This window comes from Podarcis raffonei, chromosome 10 (genome assembly GCF_027172205.1).
Source record: "Podarcis raffonei isolate rPodRaf1 chromosome 10, rPodRaf1.pri, whole genome shotgun sequence".
Classification (NCBI taxonomy): Eukaryota; Metazoa; Chordata; class Lepidosauria; order Squamata; family Lacertidae; genus Podarcis; species Podarcis raffonei.
Genome location: NC_070611.1, coordinates 7,257,402 through 7,278,217, shown reverse-complemented (window position 1 = coordinate 7,278,217; position 20,816 = coordinate 7,257,402). Strand labels below are relative to the sequence as shown.

The window sequence follows — 20,816 nt, the reverse complement described above, 5'->3', positions numbered from 1 at the left end:
TAAATCAATACATCTATGGACAGCTTTTACAAACCACCAATTTACTATGCAAGGGAAGCAACAGGAGGGGAGAGGTTTTTTGCTTTTCTGCAACCAGCTTGCACTTCCACCTCTCTCTGCCACCTTGCTGTGTTCAGGACTGTGACCTTGCCTATTAAGCTGGTTTTAATTACAACAGCTGAAAGAGCATGACCCCACCTTCCTCCAGAGCCAAGACTTCCATCCAACATCTGTGAGAGACGCAGGTCTTATCAAGGAGTCAGTAGGGATGCCAGGTTTCCTTTCTGGCAGAGCTCTTGGCTTTAACGGCTTGCATGTCAGGCAAAAGATAAACAAGCCTCACATTCTGCACATCCCTGCACCACCACAATGGGGAAGAGGCACCTGTTGAATTTCCAGTCACCGTGCAGCTGTTAAAGGCACAGATGTCCTTCCAGCAAGAGAAGGGCAAACCTAGTGGCTAGGAAAGGGGAGCAGAACAGAACTGAAGGGTGGTGGGAATTTTAAAGTGAGAATTTGTCCCTTTACAGTGGTATCTCGGGTTACAGACACTTCAGTTTACAGAGGCTTCAGGTTACAGACTCCGCTAACCCACAAATAGTACCTCAGGTAAAGAACTTTGCTTCAGGATGAGAACAGAAATCGTGCAGCGGTGGCGCAAGGCCCCATTAGCTAAAGTGGTATCCCAGGTTAAGAACAGTTTCAGGTTAAGAACGGACCTCCAGAACAAATTAAGTTCTTAACCCGAGGTACCACTGTACTTCCTAAAATCATACAACAGGTGCGGAGCTTCTTTCCGTCCAGGGGCCGCATTCTCTCATGTGGAACCGTCCAGGGGCCACATGCCATAGGCAGAAATGGGTGCATCAATGGATCCGACTCTTACCCTTCGACAGCAGGCCACACTCTCTTCATGTGTTTCTATGCACATACCTACATCTGCATCCAGGACACAATCCAGCCAGCGTTCGAAATAAGCCAGGCGTGTTTTGCACCTGGCTATCGACCACTTGTGACCAAGAGAAGATACCTGGGCGCCAGGATGGTGCCTGACATCTCCACCATCCGGAGATGCATGCCTGGGGATCATTGGATCAGCACTCTTTCCACACACTAGTACCCCATCCTGTGGAATTCTATCCATTCTCTTTTATCTGCACAATCAGGATGCATTTCAGGAACCAAATTGCTTTTTCTGTGCAGCCTGAGCAGGAGCAGGAGCCATTAAGGAAAAGGGGTTGGAATAGGCCAGATGTTTAACTGAGAATCAATCACAGCCAGTCCATCGTTTGAAAAACAAGGCTTTAGAGCCATCTTGCTCCCAAAGTGGCAACTAGACATTCTGTTTTGGCAACTCTAACCTTGCTTTAAGGAGCCACTTGGCACCTAGCTTACATATCTGAGTTTCTAACACTGACTTCAGCTAGACAAACACACCTGAGCAGGGCACAGAGCAGGCCTGGTGAGAAGTGTCACCTAGTAAGAGTTCTAAGGGTGTCCATGGAGGTGCGGAGGGGACAACTGAATCATAATCTCCAGCTTTCATTTAAAAAATAAAGAGAGAGTGCATTTCTAGCATTTGTAGAACCTGAGATACAGCACAAAATGTATAGGCACTTGTCAGGGGCTCAGGAGCAGAAGCACAGGGGAGAGAGGAAATGGAGAGCGAAGGAGAAGAATCTGAGGGCAGCGTAGGGGAGTATGACAGTGACCCGAGAGATTCCATGAGCTTCTCCAGCGAATCAGAAGATTCCCAGAAGGGGGCGCCGATGGTCAGGGCAAGGGGGGTCCCAGGGGGGACGCACCAGAAACAAGGGGCCAGCGGAGACTCCCAAAGCAGCAGCGGGAGATCAGGACCAGCTTCCCCACCAGAGCGTAGTGGGGGGGAAGAGTCCCATGTGTCAGGACCAGCGTCTCCTCCAGCGGGGAGAGAAGATGAGTCAGGGCTGACCACGCCTCTATCGGAGAGTGGGGGAACGGAGGGGAGGTCAGTTCCAGCTAGCCTCCCCGAAGGGGGAAGCAGTGACAGGAGCAGTGTAACGGTCAGGAGGAAGGTTGCCAGCTGGGCGCGCGCGCGCCAAGTTCGAATGTACAGGCGCGCGGGACAGCAGAAAACCCGGATTGGGAACCAGGTCCTAAAGCCCGCTGGAGGCAGGGGGAAGACTCAGGGGACTCAGCGTCAGAAGAGTCTAGGAAGGGAGAGACCCCGACGGAGAGGCGGAACCAGAGGAGGAAAGAGCAAAGGAAGAGGTGGAGCAAGGCTAGAGTCTTAAACTGGTGTCTGGGGGGAGGAGATTCAGACGGAGCTTCAGCGGTCTAGAGTTTGAGACGTAGAGCTGAACGCTGCAGCTGTGAAAGCGAAACTGAACTTCAATAAAGACTTTCGTACATAACAACGAACCGGCGTTGGTCCTTTGTGAGCTGGGACCTCGGGCAGCTCTGACAGCACTGTTATTCCTATACAGCCTGCTCACCCTTTCAGTTTTACTTTGCAAACCCCACCACCCAAAAAATCCTGGAGATGCTCACATGGAGATAGAGACGGCTGCATTTGGCCCCTGAGGTTCCACATCCCTAGAATATCATGTTGTATCTCTGTATCCAGAGGGAATAGAGAACAGGGACATTTAAAAAACAACAACACTTCTTCACATTTTCCTACAGAGCTTGAACTACTGTACTGACCTTTCCCCAGCCTGGTCCTCTGTAGAGCAGCTTGGATAATTGAGGAAACACAGATGAACTTACGGGTGTCTTCAAAGGAAGAAACGCACCCTCTCTTTGAATGGGCCCCAAGAACACTGTCCAGGCTTCAGCTACGTACACTGCCCCAAAGGCCCCACTATGAATGGTGCGGAAATCGACATCAGAGCAATTCAAACACAGGGCAGAGAAGGGCACCGTGTGCTGTTGCTCAGTAGCACTGAATGTAAATGAGTCTTGTGGCACATCGCAGGATAAGCTGCAGCCCTGGCAGCTTCCAGCACTCAAACTGGCACAACAGGAATTAAAACCCTAATCACAGTTCCCTCGTGGCCAGCTAAATGAGAGAGATGTGGCCTTCGGCTTTTGCCATTTAGGACTTAATGCCTCTTGCACCTGTCATGCTGGAGACTCCATGCCCAAGTTTCTAAACACCACTTTTTTCATTTTGTTCTTATTAAGCCTTAAAATTTTCTGTGCCCCTTTTAAAGACTGGTGGGGGGTTGAGCTCGTAGTATGACACAACGCGCACTCCACGCAGATAAGAAAGGGCCTTCAAGAGTGAGTACAATTTTACTCCTAGATTAGCAGCAATGCCATGACTGAAACATGACAGATGTCAAAACAGAACCGATTCCCTCATTAATGCAGAGTCAAAAACCATACAGAATATGTTGTCTCGAATAACAATCCAATGTAGTGATATATCTGTGCCATTACTTGTCATACTGCAGATGGCTGCACATAATGTTGAACAAGGATAAAATATGTTTCATTTTCGTTTCTGAATTCCGCTCGCTGTAATTACAGAAGGTTTATCTATTCCACTGATTACTTCGAAATAAAGCAACATGACCGCTGCTCTTCAGAAGAGTTGGTACAGCAATATATGCAGGCTTACGTTCAGAAAGTCTATTGGGAGTAAAAACTAAAGGATGAAAACAAATCAAGCTGCCTGTATATGATTCCTCTTCCCTTCCATGCTCTATGGCAGAGATGGCCAACATGGCACTCTCTAGAAATTGCTGGACTACAGCTCCCATCAGCCCAAGCTGGCATGGCCAGTGATGCCATGTTGGGAGTGGCAGTCCAGCTGCATTTGAAGAGCACCATGCTAGCTACCCTTGATGTATGGATTGCAGCCAGCTGATTTCTACTCAGCATAGACCCACTGAAACTAATGGACCTCAATTAGTTGTATCCATCAGTTTTAATGGGTCTACTTGGAGGATGACTCTTGCTGGATACAACCCCATGTCTATAAAACTAAAAATGCGAATTAGACTGGAAGACTATGCACCCAATTTGACGCTTTGCAGCGCCACCTTTCTTCTGCTCTGGGAGGCAAGTCCCATGCCCTGTGCCAGGGAACCAGCCTCAATCAAATTCTAGTATTGGAGAAAATGCAAATGGTTTTTGTTCTTGGATCAATAAGAAATCCAACAAAGTGTGCTGTGGAAAGTTAAGGTCTCCCATCGACCATGCACCCAGTCCTAAGGGCCACCCAAGTAAAGCCTTTTCAGCTCTGGCCCTGGCCTGGTAGAACGCCCTACCACAGGAGATCAGGGCCTTGCGGGATTAGACATCTTTCCGCAGGGCCTGCAAGATGGAGCTGTTTTGCCTGGCACTTGGGTTGGACTCAAGTCTAACCCCCCCCCCCATTTATAACATTTATTTATTTATGGAACCCCTTATATGGGATTTTGTATATAAACTTCCCCTCAGCTCTTTTTGCTGGCCCATGTAGGACCAGCATGGATAGTTGGCCCCGGTGAATATTTGACATTTTCTCCCCTTCTGGCTTTGATCTATGGACTACCACTAAAACGAGGCTGCATTTTAAGCTGCATTTTAAACTGTATTCTAATTTATATTTCAATCATTTGTTTGTTTGTTTAATGTTTTTACTGTATTTATATTTGGTGTTAGCCGTCCTAAGCCCGGTCTTGGCCGGGGAGGGTGGGGCATAAATAAAAATTATTATTATTATTATTATTATTATTGATGCCCTCCAGATGTTTTGGACTACAACTCCCAGCAGCCCCAGCCAGGCTGGGAATTGTAGCTCGAGGGCTACAATTGGAGGACATCGGATAGGCAAACACTAAACTACAGTCTGTTTCTCCTCTACTCAGCCCTTTTAGCAGCACTTCTCACTTCCCTGCCTGCTTACCCCTACAGCTACAGCAAGGAGTAAGGTAAAGGTAAAGGGACCCCTGACCATTAGCTCCAGTCGCGGCCGACTCTGGGGTTGCGGTGCTCATCTCGCTTTATTGGCCGAGGGAGCCGGCGTACAGCTTCCGGGTCATGTGGCCAGCAGGACTAAGCCGCTTCTGGCGAACCAGAGCAGTGCACGGAAACGCCATTTACCTTCCCGCCGGAGTGGTACCTATTGATCTACTTGCACTTTGAGGTGCTTTCGAACTGCTAGGTGGGCAGGAGCAGGGACCGAGCAATGGGAGCTCACCCCGTCATTGCGGGGATTCGAACCGCCAACCTTCTGATCGCCAAGCCCTAGGCTCTGTGGTTTAACCCACAGTGCCACCCGTGTCCCTACAGCAAGGAGTAGGTTTGCCTTATTATTTCTATAAGGATAATTTGATGAGTAAAGAATAAAGCCTGCCTCAAAAGCGTCAAATGCTGCCAGGAAGGGTACTTAACTCTCTCCCCACCTGATTCTCTGTTCTGAACTGCCCCAAGTAGCTCCTGTTACTCATACTACACTTCTGGCAGCCATATGTTGTGAGCCACTGCAGAACAAAGCTCTAGTCATTTCAATTCTTAGCCATTACTATAGGTTTAACTTTCATGGATTTGTCCAACACAAACTGCTCTAATAATCAGTGTTGCCCTGTATAAATATAATAGGGTACAGAAAATGACAGTTCTATGCAGGAAAATTAAAAAGTGCAATGAGGGGGACAAACAAGGAACACAAAGTCAAGGAAATGTGGAACCAGAATTGGCCTCCATAGTCACTTACGGAATCACTGTTTAGACCGTGTTCATGGAAGACAATCTTACGTGGCTATGAGTGATCGCCAAAGAAGAAGAAGAAAGTCAACATTACTATAGTAATGCAAAGTTTTTTTTATTATCCTACAATGAAAGTTAGAACTGGATTCCACTACCTAAAGCCAATAACAGCATAAAAATGTAAACTAAACATCATATGGAAAACCCAGCAAGACATCTACCTATAATCAGTGCTCAACAACCTCAACAACAACAACAACACACTCTGTAGCATCAGTTTGCAATTGATGGATCAAAAGCCAAAATAAAGTGGGTCTCCAACAGTGCTGCCATTGCTGTTTACCCCCAGAGAGAGCCGGGAGGGAGAAAGAGGGAGAAAGGAGGAATGCAAGTTGTGGAGAAATACTTGCCAAATGTGGTAAAAGCAATCAGAATTGGGCTCCATGTTCCAGCAGATGGGGTTCAAAGAAGTACCATGGGTAAGTCTGTAGACTACTGACCTACATTATTAGCATCAGTGCAGCTAGCTAATCCACGCCTTTGCCTCCACAAGGGCCATCATCTCCACCACCAACTAATTCTTCTCTGGAATCTGAACTCGCATGAACACTCCTAGTTAATTTTTTACTCTTTTACCTTCCCCCCACTCAGTACCCAAGCTTAAAATGGGAATTCATCGCAAAGCCTGTGACTGACAGAAGAGACTTCCACTTCAAACATGGCTCCATTTACTTAGAAGCTTGCACTTTTTATTTCAGCAATGCTTCCTTTCCAGGAAGAATGATCAGAATTGCAGCCTTCAGGTGACAGTGCAGATACGTAACATGACTGAAACTTACATATAAAACTATACTTAATTCTTGATAGCTTTACATCAGACACTGTACAATTGGTTCCCACTCTGTGATTGTTCCTGGAACTGAAGCTATATTAGTCTAGTGATTGAATTATAATGGAAGACTATGTCTGAAATAATATTATAGCCAGTTTTAGAATTCATGCTGCCTCTACAATTTTCTGCAGAGAACAGTTACTGCTAGGAATTTTTTATTTATTTATTTATTTTAGTACCTGGCTAGGCTCTCCACAGCATGTAAAAATGTGGGTGTACTGGCAACAAACTATTCAAGTTATTTTACTGACTCTGCATTTTATTGCAGCACACACAGCTGGAGCACCTACTCTTTCCCACCATACTGTGCATAGTTATATCCCAATTTGACTACATAGTCCCAAATATTATATACCAAATGAACATCGCATCTATTGTTAACCGGCTGGGCAGAATGGGTTGAATAACAGCAGCTTTACAATGCCACCATAAAAGACGGATATGTTGGTATATTAGAGTAACAATAATTCATGCATTTATGCAAAGAATAGGAAGTTCAGTTTATAAGGAACAAAAGAGAGATGTATAATGCATATCAGTACTACTATTTTATGTTAAGCCTATTTAAAAATGATGAGGTTGGCACTGTAATACGTGCCACCGAAATCACTTTCAAAGTTAGGTGTGTTGCTCTATCAGTTCTTAGAATTATGGGTTTGCTTGATAAAGGATCTGTACCGTTAAAAGCTTTAAAAAGAAAAAGGCAACAGCAGTTTTCCCCATAACGGTTAACTCAACGCTGGAAAAAGCTGTACTTATTGAATTTATCACACCACTATTAATGGCAGAGAACCTGTTGAGAGGGGGGGAAAGAGTGGTAACAATGCTTACAGATGTTTCACACTACAGCCAGCAGCAAACACACCACCGCAAAACCACATCTAGGTAGTACTTAACTAAGAGGTTAGGAAATAGGGAGTTTCAGTGGTTTGTATATTTCTTCTCCATTCTGCTTCCCCCCTGTTTCTTCGGTAGTTTGATTTCACCCCATTTAGCATTGGCCTGGTTAATGCCAACCAGCAAGGCCTTAAAAACGGGGAATCCAAGATTTGAGATGGGTTTCTAAGCCCTGGTTATAGGGCAAGGCTGCTGTAGGAGCTGCCCATCGAGGCCAAAGCGAGGGAGGGCAGATGCGGCCCAGCACCAGTAGGGGAGGACAGGACAGAGGGGGGAGAAGGAACTGAGAGTGGTGGAGGGGGCCCTTTCCCCATCCTTTGGACTCCCTAAGAAAATTAAATTAAATTAAAATTAAAATTATAGCATCTAGATCAAGGGAAGTAATAGTTCCACTGTATTCTGCTCTGGTCATACCTCACCTGGAGTACTGTGTCCAGTTCTGGGCACCACAGTTCAAGAAGGACACTGAGAAACTGGAACGTGTCCAGAGGAGGGCAACCAAAATGGTCAAAGGCCTGGAAACGATGCCTTATGAGGAACGGCTAAGGGAGCTGGGCATGTTTAGCCTGGAGAAGAGGAGGTTAAGGGGTGATATGATAGCCATGTTCAAATATATAAAAGGATGTCACATAGAGGAGGGAGAAAGGTTGTTTTCTGCTGCTCCAGAGAAGCGGACACGGAGCAATGGATCCAAACTACAAGAAAGAAGATTCCACCTAAACATTAGGAAGAACTTCCTGACAGTAAGAGCTGTTTGACAGTGGAATTTGCTGCCAAGGAGTGTGGTGGAGTCTCCTTCTTTGGAGGTCTTTAAGCAGAGGCTTGACAACCATATGTCAGGAGTGCTCTGATGGTGTTTCCTGCTTGGCAGGGGGTTGGACTCGATGGTCCTTGTGGTCTCTTCCAACTCTATGATTCTATGATTCTATGAATTAACATACCTGCTGTACCTGGAACTGGGTGCGAAGAGAGCAGCTAAATGGGACACAGCTGTGGGCAGCCTCAGGAAGTACCATCCACCCCGGGCCTTCCCATGAAAAGCAAGACTAGTGTGAGAGACTAGGGTGATGTCTGCTGTTTCTAGAACTTTCCTTGTTGTGAGACTTTTGTGGGTGAGCCGAGTGTTTGTTTGGACCCCAGTTGGGAACCCAGAGGGGGAGGGGGAGGGTGTAACAAAAGGAAAATGAATTAATATTGATTCGTATATTAGTAACTTTGTATTAATATAACATTTTTAGATGCAACTGTTTTGTTGTTGCTGCTGTTTCCTCCAAACCGCACCTGGAATACTGTGTCCAGTTCTGGGCACCACAATTTAAGAAGGATGTTGACAAGCAGGAACGTGGGCAGAGGAAATTAACCAAGATGATCAAGGGTCTGGAAACCAAGCCTTACGAGGAACACTTGATGGAGCTGGGTATGATTAGCCTGGAAAAGAGGAGACTGATAATAATAATAAATTTTATTTATACCCCGCCATCCCCGGCCAGAGCTGGGCTCAGGGTGGGTAACACTAGTGAAAATACAGTAAAAACATAATAGGGAATAAAACCAATTTAAAATACAGGTTAAAATGCAATTTAAAATGCAGCCTCATTTTAAAAGTAGCCGATAGCTCAAAAGCCTAAGGGGAGGGAAACATAAGGGTCAGACTGAGTCCAAACCAAAGACCAGGAGGAACAGCTCTGTCTTGCAGGCCCTGCGGAAAGATGCCAAGTCCTGCAGGGCTCTAGTCTCTTGTGACAACTTCCACCAAGTTGGGGCCAGTACTGAAAAGGCCCTGGCCCTAGTTGAGACCAATCTAACCACCTTGTGACTTGGGACCTCCAAAATGTTGTCATTTGTGGACCTTAAGGTCCTCTCTGGGACATTCCAGGAGAGGTGGTCCCGTAGGTATGTGGGTCCCAGGCTGCAAAGGGCTTTAAATGTCAAAACCAGCACCTTAAACCTGACCCTGTACTCCACCTGGAGTAAAGTGCTGGTAAAGCACTGGATGAATGTGATCCCGCGAATGTGATAGCCATCTTCAAATATATTAAGGGCTGTCACATGGAGGACGGAGCATGATTGTTTTCTCCTGCTCTGGAGGGTAGGACTCAAAACAATGGCTTTAAGTTACAAGAAAGGAGATTCTAACTAAACATTCAGAAAAAACTTTCTGACAGTAAGAGCTGTTCAGCATTGTAGGGGGTTAGACTAGATGACTCTTGGGTCCCTTCCAACTCTAAGATTCTACGATTCTAAGTTATCTGTTGCTGCTTCTGTTTGCTGAACGACACTGAGAGATATTTTGAATACAGTCAATCCTCATTTTGAATGGAGGTTCCGTTCCGGACCTCCTGGCCCATAACAGGCGAGTATGCATAAGCCCATTCTGCACCTCATGACATTTTGGAACTACAGTACTTCCGGATTCAGAGCACAACTGTGTGTCATTTAAATGTGTCTAAATCGGGAGTTGCCTGTATAGTAAACAGTGTAGAAATTAAACAATCAACCAATCCTAGCTGGCACCAGTATAGAAATAATTCTGTGCTGTGGTTAAAACAAACCATGAAAGATGGCAGAATCTGTGACCAGGGAGAAGAGTCGGCAGAAGAAGATTGGAAAAAAATTAAGGACTATTTACAGAAATATTGTAAAATTAAGGAATGTTGAATGATGTTGGATTGAAATTAAGTGGTTTTTAGCTGTAATGGTATAAAGGAATATGAAAAAATGGTTTTTTATAAGTAAAAATTTAAGGTTATAATAACCTAAGATGTTGGATAGAAAATAAGGTGTTTTTATAAGCTGTAATGCTTTGAGATAAGGATTTGCTGAACAAATAATTTGAATTGGACTACAAGAAGGGGAGGTATGAGGAGGTCAGGGAAATATGTCATTGAAAATTAAGTATTGTGAACTATATGTGTTTTTAAATTTTTTGTTTGTTTGTTTTTTGTTTGTATAAAATTGAAAATTTTAATAAATATCTTTAAAAAAAAAAAACCATGAAAGAGAGTATCTAATTCCTGCTGGAGATGGAGCGGAAAAACCCAGAATGCACTTCCTAAATGGGAAGAGAATGTTATGGCTGCTACACCAGACCAGAAAAACCATAAGGGCCCATGAGAGGAAATGATAGCAATATGATCACAATCATGAATATCCCTGTTGGATTCCAAGGAAGAAAGGTCAAGCACCAGGTGGCAAACATGTGTTCTAGATTAACCATACATCCACATTAGTGTACGGTGACTGTTCCCATTCTATATGCAAAAACCATGAATCTACTACGCTAATTTATAAATAAGTGAATAATTCATCTATCAAGAGCAAATCATAAAAAATATAGCTTCTAAAAGCAAATAAAAGTATTAATGAAATTCTTGTTGTGGAATATAAACGGCTTCAAGGGATGCTTCTTGGCAGGCTTTCTTTGCTCCCCCTCTAGATTTATTCTTGTCAGGGAGACATCAGTGTAACATGAGAGGTAATTGAGCAATTGAGGCATTTACATTACTGGTTAAAATAAGAGTTGTTAGTTACCATTAGCAATTTCAAACCATTTTCAGTAGCTCATATCTATGAGGTAACACTGATCTGGCATGGGAGAGAATTTGTTCAGCAGGTGAACCAAGACATAGGCTGGAAGAGGGGCCTACACACACCTGGCTACACAGGTGTGTACACCTGGCTATACATGCCACACAGGTTCAGTGCTGACATAGCATTCTTGATCAAATAATTATGGCTTGAGGATACTATGATGATGGTGATGGTGTTGATGATGATGTTGATGATGGTGTTGATGATGATGTTTTCCCCAGTCTGAGCTTCCCTCCTTATGCTCAGACACTCCCCCACCAACCCTCTTCCCCTCCTGTGTACAAATTCTCTCATTCCATCCTTTGCTGCAAAGAATAAGGGGATCCCTCTGATACCCTGATCCTAAGTTGTTTATCTTTGTTGACAAACAACAAAACTATGTTGTGGGAGTAACTGGCTCTCTTAAAAGAGGGAGTGCCATACTGGTCTTCCGTTAAGGCCAGAGAGTATTAAAGTTTGGGCACTACAATCTTTACCTATGCCAAGCCTGGTCTCTGGCTAATCCTCTCCAGGTTTCATCCTTGTGGCTGCATAAGTGCTGGGCATAGTTACGGGGCTGGCACCTATGCCCTTCATCTCTTCATGGCCCTGCCAGTAACGCATGGCTTGCCGGACAGCTAAGTGGGTAGATCTGTGCCAGCCCCATTTCTAAACATGAGGCATGGCAACACAACACATGCAGCAATTACTTCTCACATTCCTTTGGGGGTTTTAGGCTACTGTCCCTGTATTCTCCTTTTCAAGGAGACTGGGGGCATGAAGGGATGGGCCACTGTGAGCCTAGGGAGGTTTTTTCAGCAGCACCAGCGCTGGGTGTTGTTGAAAGACAGCCACAAGCCATGTTGCTGCATTCTGCACTAGCCGCAGTTCCTGCCCTCAAGCTTATAATCTGAAAAGGACACACCATCAAAGGAAATGGGAGGAAGGGAGGAAGGAAAGGAAGGAAAGGAAGGAAGGAAGGAAGGAAGGAAGGACAGGCACTATTTCTTACTTCCATGTTTGACTACCTCCCAAATGTCAAAACACCTTCTGAAATGTGGCTTCAAGGCAGTTGGATGCTGAGCTCACAGGTTGGGGCCTCATCCTTCTTGGGCTAGCAGAAATCTGCTTGTGTCAAATAAGTCTCATCGTTGAGGCATCATAGGACACCTAGAACAGAAGGACCTTGCCATAGAAGAAAGCTCAGATTTAAAAAGAGCCCTGGCAACACATCAGACTTCCAGGAGGAAAGATGGCGGACTAATCATCTATTGCCAACACTCTGTCGACAGAGACAATTATGTGGCGATTAATGATAGCCAAGACATAAATCTTGGTTAACACACAGAACACACACACAGAGAGAGACAGAGAGACTTGAGAGAAGATAGTTCTTCTGCTTCTCCTCAACAGGATGATTGGTTCCAACAGCCTTTGCGGGGGGCGGGGGCAGCCAGTGGGGGAAAGTAGCAGAGAGTAAAGGTAAGTGTAAATGGCCACTCACCTGCCTGCCTGCCACTGCTTTCCTTCCTCCTAACCAACAGCTGTACACTCAAACCTAGACCTTCTCCACTGTCTGTATTTGCAGATGAAAACTTAAAAGAGCCATTAGCAAATCGCACCTCAACAAGTCAAGATGATTACAACTGCCTCTTTAACTCCATTATTTGCAAAACAGTTTCCATAGCAGCCTAACACCGGAGTAATTATGCTGCTTTGAAAGAGAAAGGCAAACCTTGCAGAGAGACGTGGTAACTATGCAATACTCTGTGTCGTTTATGAACAAGCAACCAAAAAACCCCTGAGACCTTTCAGTTCTCAGTTTGGCTTACCCTGTCCACTTTAAAGTGTGTTAAGGCAGTAATTAGTGTCCCGTGGGCTTAATCTATCCTGACAAATGAAGGGCTTTCCAGCTTTAGCTAAGCACTTATGCTTAGCCAAATGCTGAAGAAAGGGGGAAGCGAACAAACTTTCATGGCTGTACCTTCCTACTTTTCCTGCTGTCTCCCTCTTGCTGCCAGAACCAGTCTTGGTCAGCTACAACTATACCAGGGGTAGCCATCATGGTGCTGTCGGGCTACAGCTCCCATTATCTCTAACCACTGACCATGCTGGTTGGGGCTTGTGGGAGCTGTAGCCCATTAACACCTGGAGGACACTATTGTGGTCTACCCTTGGACTACACCAGTACTGTCAAGAGGAAGACAAAATACTTGTCCCATCATTACCCATGTTTTGCTATCAAGTGGCCCGTTAGGTAGTCATTGTCGGCTGCAGTTATGCAGGCCATGGCTTTACAACAGGACTAGTTTGCTAAAGCACATCAGTTCCTAGAAAAGCACCATCATCTTATTTCTGAAAAGGGAGAAGCTGTTGTTTGCCAAAAAAGCAATCTTCTGTGACTCAATTTAGCTGACCAGAGGAGTCCAGGCATGAAGCCACTGTTTTAAAAGCCTAGAAAAAACAGGTCCATTGAGCATAACTTGCTTTATCAAAGGGATGCCAAAACAAGAGAGGAGGAGACCATCCAAAACTGGCCAACAGGTTTTCCAAAAAGAGACATCATGTCATTTCCATTTCAGTTTAAGCACTGATTTTCCCCATGAAAATAACCACCTGCTTCAGAAACTTTACTGTGGCAACATTTCACTTAAATTTCAGTCATCACTCTTTGCCAACTGTACACTTGAATTTTCCCCAGCAATCCAAGACATTAAAACAAAGCCAAGCTGTAATTAGTTTTCCTGGGTGGAAGGAATGGAGTCAGCAATAAAGATGACAAACCTGTGTTTTGCCAAGAGACAGAATCCATAATTTCCCTCTCTGGGATTTAATCTAGCAGTCTTGAATTAACACTTTAGAAAGCTGTATTAGAAACCTTCTTTGAGATTATACATTGCTTTAATTTTCTCTGGGAGCGTAGTAGCCAAGGATTTAGCTGCTTCATCTGAGTAGAAATCTAAGAAACATAGTCTAAGGTCCATGGTGGGGAACATCGAGCCCAAGAGCCTAAACAGACCCCCTAGGCTTTCCCATTTGGCCCATGAGTCTATTTCAGCAAAGCCACAATGACCAAATTATTCCTTTCCAGTGAAAAACCCTTAAGAAAAACTATTGGACTTCTGTAGAAGCAAAGCATACAGTTCCCCATTACTCTTTAAAAAATGAGTTTGCAAATTAATTTTCAGGACATATATTATTCAAAAGGCATTAGTTAACATCAGTAGGCCCTTTTATAGTTATCTTGGGTGTACAGCATGTAGAGAAAGGACCTATATAAACTGCAAGGGCACTGAGTGCATTGAGAGAGCCATATTTTGAAAAAGCTGAACAGCCTGCAGGAAAAATTATTAGCGTTAATTATAAGGAACTGAAATCATTGTTTCCTTAACAATTTCAAAGCCATTAATTCCTTTTTCCTCCACCCCACTTCTCCTTACCAAAAACTGACAGGATAGCAGTAGTTTATGGGGTGTACTGTGCTTAGGAACATTCAAGGGGTGGGTTAAATTAACTTGCAACTAAAGTGAAGCTACTCTAGTAGGCTGCTCCCTGAATTCTTGACAGGTAAACCAGTAAGACCACAATAATATGTACCCTTTTAAAAAAAGTGAAGCAGTGTAGTGGTGTTTTTATTTTTAAAGCATTTAATTTCCATCTGTCTCCACACACGTCTATTCTGCAGCTCTGGAAACTTTAACCTTGTTGGGCGGAAAGTGCATACAAACTACCGTATGTATACAGAGGACTTTGGTGCAAATTCAAAGGGAAAGTTTATAAATATTAAAATATTGCCAACTTTATTTAAAAAACAGCATTGCTCATTTCTACAGTCATAAAGTTAACAGTAAAGTAAAGTTGGCTTCCTATGTATATTAATTATATGTATAGAACAACTGTGCCCTTTTATACCAAATCCATTTCTGCTATGTGAAAAGTAATCAGCACTAGACAATATGCAATAAAGAGGAAGACACGCTGTTTTAGTAAAATTAATTTGGAAAATTTAACCGTCAGCTTGCAATGTTAATTCACAACAGTGCTCTTGGATTCACTGGCAGATTATAAGCATTATGTGGAAACAAATTATTAACATCTAATGATACCATGACCACCTGAGAATGGCTTCAGTAAAGCCTTTCACAGACATACGTCTCTAATGTAGCAATTTGTATTTATTTATTTATTTGCATTGTGTTTTATATGCAGGGAGTGACTTGCAGAACCATTAGTATTACTTTAATCTGAAAAACAGCCCTGATGAACATGCAGTCATTTATCAAATGTGATTCACACAAGTGAGGCACAAATCACCTTACATATTTAGCATTCAAAATGATACAATGGAACTAACGACCCAGTGGGCATTGATCAGAAGTGGAATTTAAGTTAAATCTAACATGTCTGAAAATCCAGAATATTCTTCTGCAAGCCGGACCACTTTATTGAAACCCATTCGTTTTTTCATCAAGCCCACTGCAGGACATCGAAGAATAAAGGAGGATGTGCTCCTGCTTTAAGTATCAATTTGCAGTAAGCACTAATGTTAATATCAAGATACCTGTATCCTGGGAAACTTGCAAGTGCAAGAAACATTAATGTGTAGTAATCATTCACATTCAAATGCCACATTGCTATTACATGCCATACACAACAAATATACATGCTCACTCAATTCCACTATGGACTTTAAAAAAAAAACCCCACACCAAAACATGAAATCCTTGTCCAGGTTACAAATTAAGGAAATGCAAAGACACACTAATTAGTACCCTTTCAGATCTTCCCAAAAAGTAAACAGTGAAACATAACTGGAAGCATTTTACAAACGCAAAATAAAAATATACTTATAATGTAATACCTAAGTTTACATAGCCACCCCACAACATAAATTTTCTGGGAAGCTCACAAAAGAAATACAAACAGAACTAAATATACGGATTCACCTAGGTACATAATAGGCACATGCTTTTTTAATCCTATAATTTAATCGCAATCCAATATGTAATTAACTAAATCTGACGTTTTGAATGGGATTAGACTTGAATGAGAAAGGTCAGGAGAGCAATAGTGCCTAGAAAATATACCAGAAGTCCATACAAAATCACAATCTCTGGCAGTAACCACCATTCAAATTAATTTCTGAACGACAGAGCACACATCTCTGTAGAAATCTCTACTACGTGGCTAAATGTAGCACCTGAGTGAAACTTCCAATAGGTAACTCAAGAGCATATTGTTTGGAGCCATTGCCCTCTGATTCCAACCACCTACAGCAAGAACATGCACCTTCAGTTCTCTCTGGAAGAAGCCCAAGAAGAATTCCTGCTTGGCTTTCACATAACTATATCCCACCCCCAAACACAAATTAATCACCCTTTTTAAATTTGATTTAAAATAAAATAAAAAATCATTGTCTGCTTTGCCCTGGGACCTCCATTCCTCCTTTCACTTTCTGGCAAAATGCCTCCGTAAAAATCTCTGTCATTTGCTTATTTGTCTCCCCTCTTGAGGTTCAAATAACTGGCACTTGAACATAACCAAGTTATATGCATTGCACCATACCTTTCTTTTTTAAATAAATCCCAAACCTCTTAGGTGCTTTCCAAGGGCAGATTTATACCCCAGGTTACAATCTACACCACAATGTTAACCAATCAGATCCTTCCCCCTGGACATGTTTGAATGTTGTTAGCCACTGTGAGCATTTTTAAAATGGAAAGGCAGAGTATAAGTGTAAGAAATATATAAAACACTGGCCATGCCTGACCTGGCCACAAACTGATTCATACTGACGATATCCTCATTAACTAGACCCAGACCCTCCCTCATCAGCTATAAATGGATACCCTGTTAGAGGGTTTGTCTTGGTATTCTCAGCATTTTGCTTTATGTTTTAGAGGCTGAAGTGGTGCATCATTATCTGCGCTTCCTCTTTTGTCACGTTAGCTACACAGTTGTTTTTGTCACTTCAAAGCTAAGCCTTGGTCAGAAAGGTTGAACAAGAGTCAGTGTGACGTAGCAGTTGAGTTGCTGGACTTGGTTGCACGCTCATATTCTCAACTGGTCAGAAGCCTCACTGGGTGCCCTCGGACTGGTCACCCCGTAACCTACCTCAAAGGGCTGTTGGGAGGATAACACAAGGAAGGAGGGAACAATGTGTTTTTCTTTCCTTGCAGGATGCAAATATATATGATACATACATAAATAAAGGTTGGAGACCGTAAGGAATCTACTAATGTCATGGGCTTTGAACTGCCATCTCTTTGCTTTCCAAAGAGTCACTTGGAAGCTACAGATGTAGACTGCAATCCTATGCACTTACCTGGTGCTATGCAGCACTGTGACTTGTTTAACAAATAAAACATCTATAGGATTGGGCTGCATGGCTCTTGGGGGGGGGGACTACAGAGGCTTTCTCCTATTGTAATATCATACAGAGAAACCAAACAGTCGCAGCTGTCCCTCAACCAGAATAACAAGACCTTACCCATGTTGAGAAGCAACATTCATTTGTCACAGCAAGTGCCACGGAAAGCTATACCAGAAGCACCTCAAGAACAGAGCAACTTTGCCTGTCTGGTGGGATTTCTTTCAAGCATTCCCCAAGGTTCTCATTACCATTTCCTTGTGACCTTTCCTTAAGTACCAGCCTCTGCCAGAGGACAGATTTGTCACTGTGAGCTCAAACGTGGCTCTTGCAAGGTCTCATCCACTCAGTCCTTTGGAAAGGTGCACAGCAGCGGTCCTGTGTCTTTTCCCCACATGCAAGACCCTGGTGCAGTACAAATTCCCCCAGAAAGAGAGGCATATACGTAACCTGTCAGTCCACATTGTCATTGCTAGCACTGGGGCTGCTGGTGTGGCATTTTCTCTCTTAGGGACGGTTTCAAACCCCAAGCAAGCATCCCTAATCTATGCAAGAGTTCTTTCCTGGGTGACAACCTTTTCCGACACATTGCTTTGAATGCAACACACCCACCCCTTTGCGGGCAACGTTTTGCCCCAGGTTATCCCTCCGCATCTTTTAAGTGCACCTAGGTTTATTTCTACTAACTATCCAGCCCTGCAAGGGAATTTAACCTGCAAAAGCCATCGCTCCCGTTGGAATACAGCTTTCTCCCCACCGCCAGAGCAAAAAGGCTACCTAACACTTTTGTCACCCACAAAATGAAGAGCTTTCCATGCACACAGGTTTGCGTCTTGCATCTCCAGATGCTGCCTTGCCCCTTGGGGTGCATGGGGGACGCTTGCTTATATCCCGCCCGCCTGGTTGGTCCGGCGGGGTGCCAGTGGTGCCAGCCCGGCAGGACTCAAGGCTCGGGATGAGCAGGAGGGTTCCTGCCTTCCTAAATGCACATTTCGAGGACCAGAGGTGGGGTAGGTTGGGGGGGGGCGTGAGACGATCGCGTGCAGGTTACCTAACTGGCCCACGGATGGGGCTGGGACGCGCGAGTTTCCTCCCCGCCCGGTGCGCCCTTAACCCCTGACTCACCGGAGGTCAGCTGCATCCAGGCGCAGATCTTGTAGACGGTGGCCGTGTTGCAGAAGAAGAAGAGGATGAAGCAGACGATGCAGGAGATGATGAGCACCATGGAGAGCCCGATGAAGAAGGAGGCGGCTTTGAAGGCTCCCGAGGGCAGGCTGGAGAAGTCCGTGAAGCTGCCCTGGCACGTGAGTTCCCGGGAGAAGCCGCTGCCCGTGCAGAAGTGGAAGAGCCCGAAGTAGCCCGCCTGAGGCGTCTCCACGCCGTCGCCGATCCAGTAGGGCTGGAAGAAGCACACCACGTTGACGATGGCGAAGCAGATGGTGAAGATGGCCCACAGCACCCCGATGGCGCGCGAGTTCCGCACGTAGTTGGTGTGGTACAGCTTGGCCGCCTCCTGGGGCGGCAGCAGAGCCCCGGCCGACGAGACCCCCGCCGACGAGGCGGCCCCGGGAGCCGCCCCCGCCGCCCCCGCCCCCGCCGCCGCTCCGGGCATGGTGGCCGAGAAGAGCCCCTGGCAGACGCGCCAGCCCCGCTTCACGCGCCCGGGCGCCGCGGCATCGCCAGCAAGGCGCGCTCCTCCTTCTCCCTCCGAGCCCGGCTCGCTTCTGGCTGGGATTCGAGGGAGCGAGCCGCCGCCGCCGCCGCCGCCGCCGCTGAGCTACCGCCGGTGCTGCTGCTGCTGCTGCCGCCGCCGCGCGCGGCAAGTGCACTGAACACTCCCCCTAGCGCAGCTCCGTCGCGGCGCCGGAGAGCCCGGCTTCCTCCCTCGCTGCTGCGCAGCCGCGCCCGGGGGGGGGGGGGAGAAGCGATCAGGCGCCCCTCACTCACTCACTCGCGGGCGGGGCGGGGGGGGGGCTCCGTCTGCCTCCCTCGTCTCCGGCGTCTCCCTCTGTTGCGGGAGCAACAGGAGGACGGCACGTGTCGAGGGCCCAGTGAGAAAAGGGATATATTTAATATGGGGGGGGGGGCGAGAGGATATGTGGGTTTCAGCCTGTGGTTCCCCCCCCCCTTCTCCTTCAAATTTTTCCCTAATACATTTCGCACCGAAAACATTTAATTTTGCACTTATAAAATTGACCCTGTGTGAGGCGCCAAATGCTCAACAGGCAATGCTTTCTCCTGTTGAATCACTGGTAATAGAAGAGGGGGGGACATGCTAAAACGGGGGGGGGCAGAAACCCGGTCCTTCTGAATGGCCCTAGGAGGAGAAAGTTCTAAATTGGCTGTCAAAACACATTAAAAGAAGAACATTGGGTTGATTTACCACAGCAGATTTTTTTTAAAAAGGAAGCATATTTGGATACCCGGACAAAAGTTTTGCCCATCCTGATGGCTGTGGGAACACAATGATCTAATGGCACAGCGCAGAACTTTGGGGTTGGTGAGCACAAGTTGATAATCCCAGAGGGAAGCCTGTGAGTGTGGTTTCAACCGACAACTGTAGCACAAAATAAAGCATTCAAGTGGTGCCAAGTGGTAATACCCCTTGGAGTGGTAATTGCCCAGGGGAAGGACCCTCTGCTGTCTAGCCGCCCTCCATAATTCAGAATTTGTGGAGACTCAGATTTAAGACTGGTTATCTGAAGGACAACCTACAGAACCTACACATGCTCTGAAATCAGTACAGATGCCATGCTCTTGAGAACTTGTGGTGGGCACAAGAGACAGGACCTTTTCAGCCGTGGCCCCATCACTGTGGAAATCCTCCCATCAAATGCATGTCTGGCTCCCTCCCTGGTTGCCTTCAATCGTGAGTTAAAGACTTGACTATTCCAAACTGCAAACTGCTTGGAATTAGGTCGGTGCTTAAGTGCTGCTGCTTTTAGCCACAGTGCTGTGTTGGTTAGTTTAACGGCTTTAACTCTTTTAAACTGATTTTATGATTTTCACTGAAAACACCTTGAGAAGGCCTTTGGCCCAGAACGATAGTATAAAAATACCAAAATAAATACGTAAGTAAAGTGAACCTAAGCACAGTGACAGATAAGGTCTCAGCCAAGCACACTTCCAGTGATGGTGACAGAGGCTTTTCTATGTATTTATGTTGATGCACACGTAATATATTATGACATAAGGCAGATACCCCAGTCTGGAAACAAATCAGAAGCCAGTGAAACCGATTCATTATGGAAGTCATGTGATCCAAATAATGAGCTGTGATCAACAATCTGGCTGCTGTATTCCGGGACAGTTTAAAGTTTCCAGACACTCTTCAAAGGCAGCCCCACACAGAGAACATTGCAATCATTCGAAGTATGATGATGACTAAGGCATGTGTCATCATGGACA

At 45.2% G+C, this 20,816-nt stretch overlaps 1 protein-coding gene across 1 annotated transcript in view; it reads right to left on the bottom strand.

The window, feature by feature from the left end:
• The window catches only part of LHFPL3 (LHFPL tetraspan subfamily member 3), a 258,014-nt gene extending 238,994 nt beyond the window's left edge, over nucleotides 1-19,020 (bottom strand). The window contains exon 1 of the mRNA XM_053406529.1: nucleotides 18,534-19,020. Coding sequence (XP_053262504.1) covers nucleotides 18,534-19,020 — 487 coding nt within the window. The remainder of the gene's footprint in view (nucleotides 1-18,533) is intronic.
• Between the last annotated feature and the right edge of the window lie 1,796 nt (nucleotides 19,021-20,816).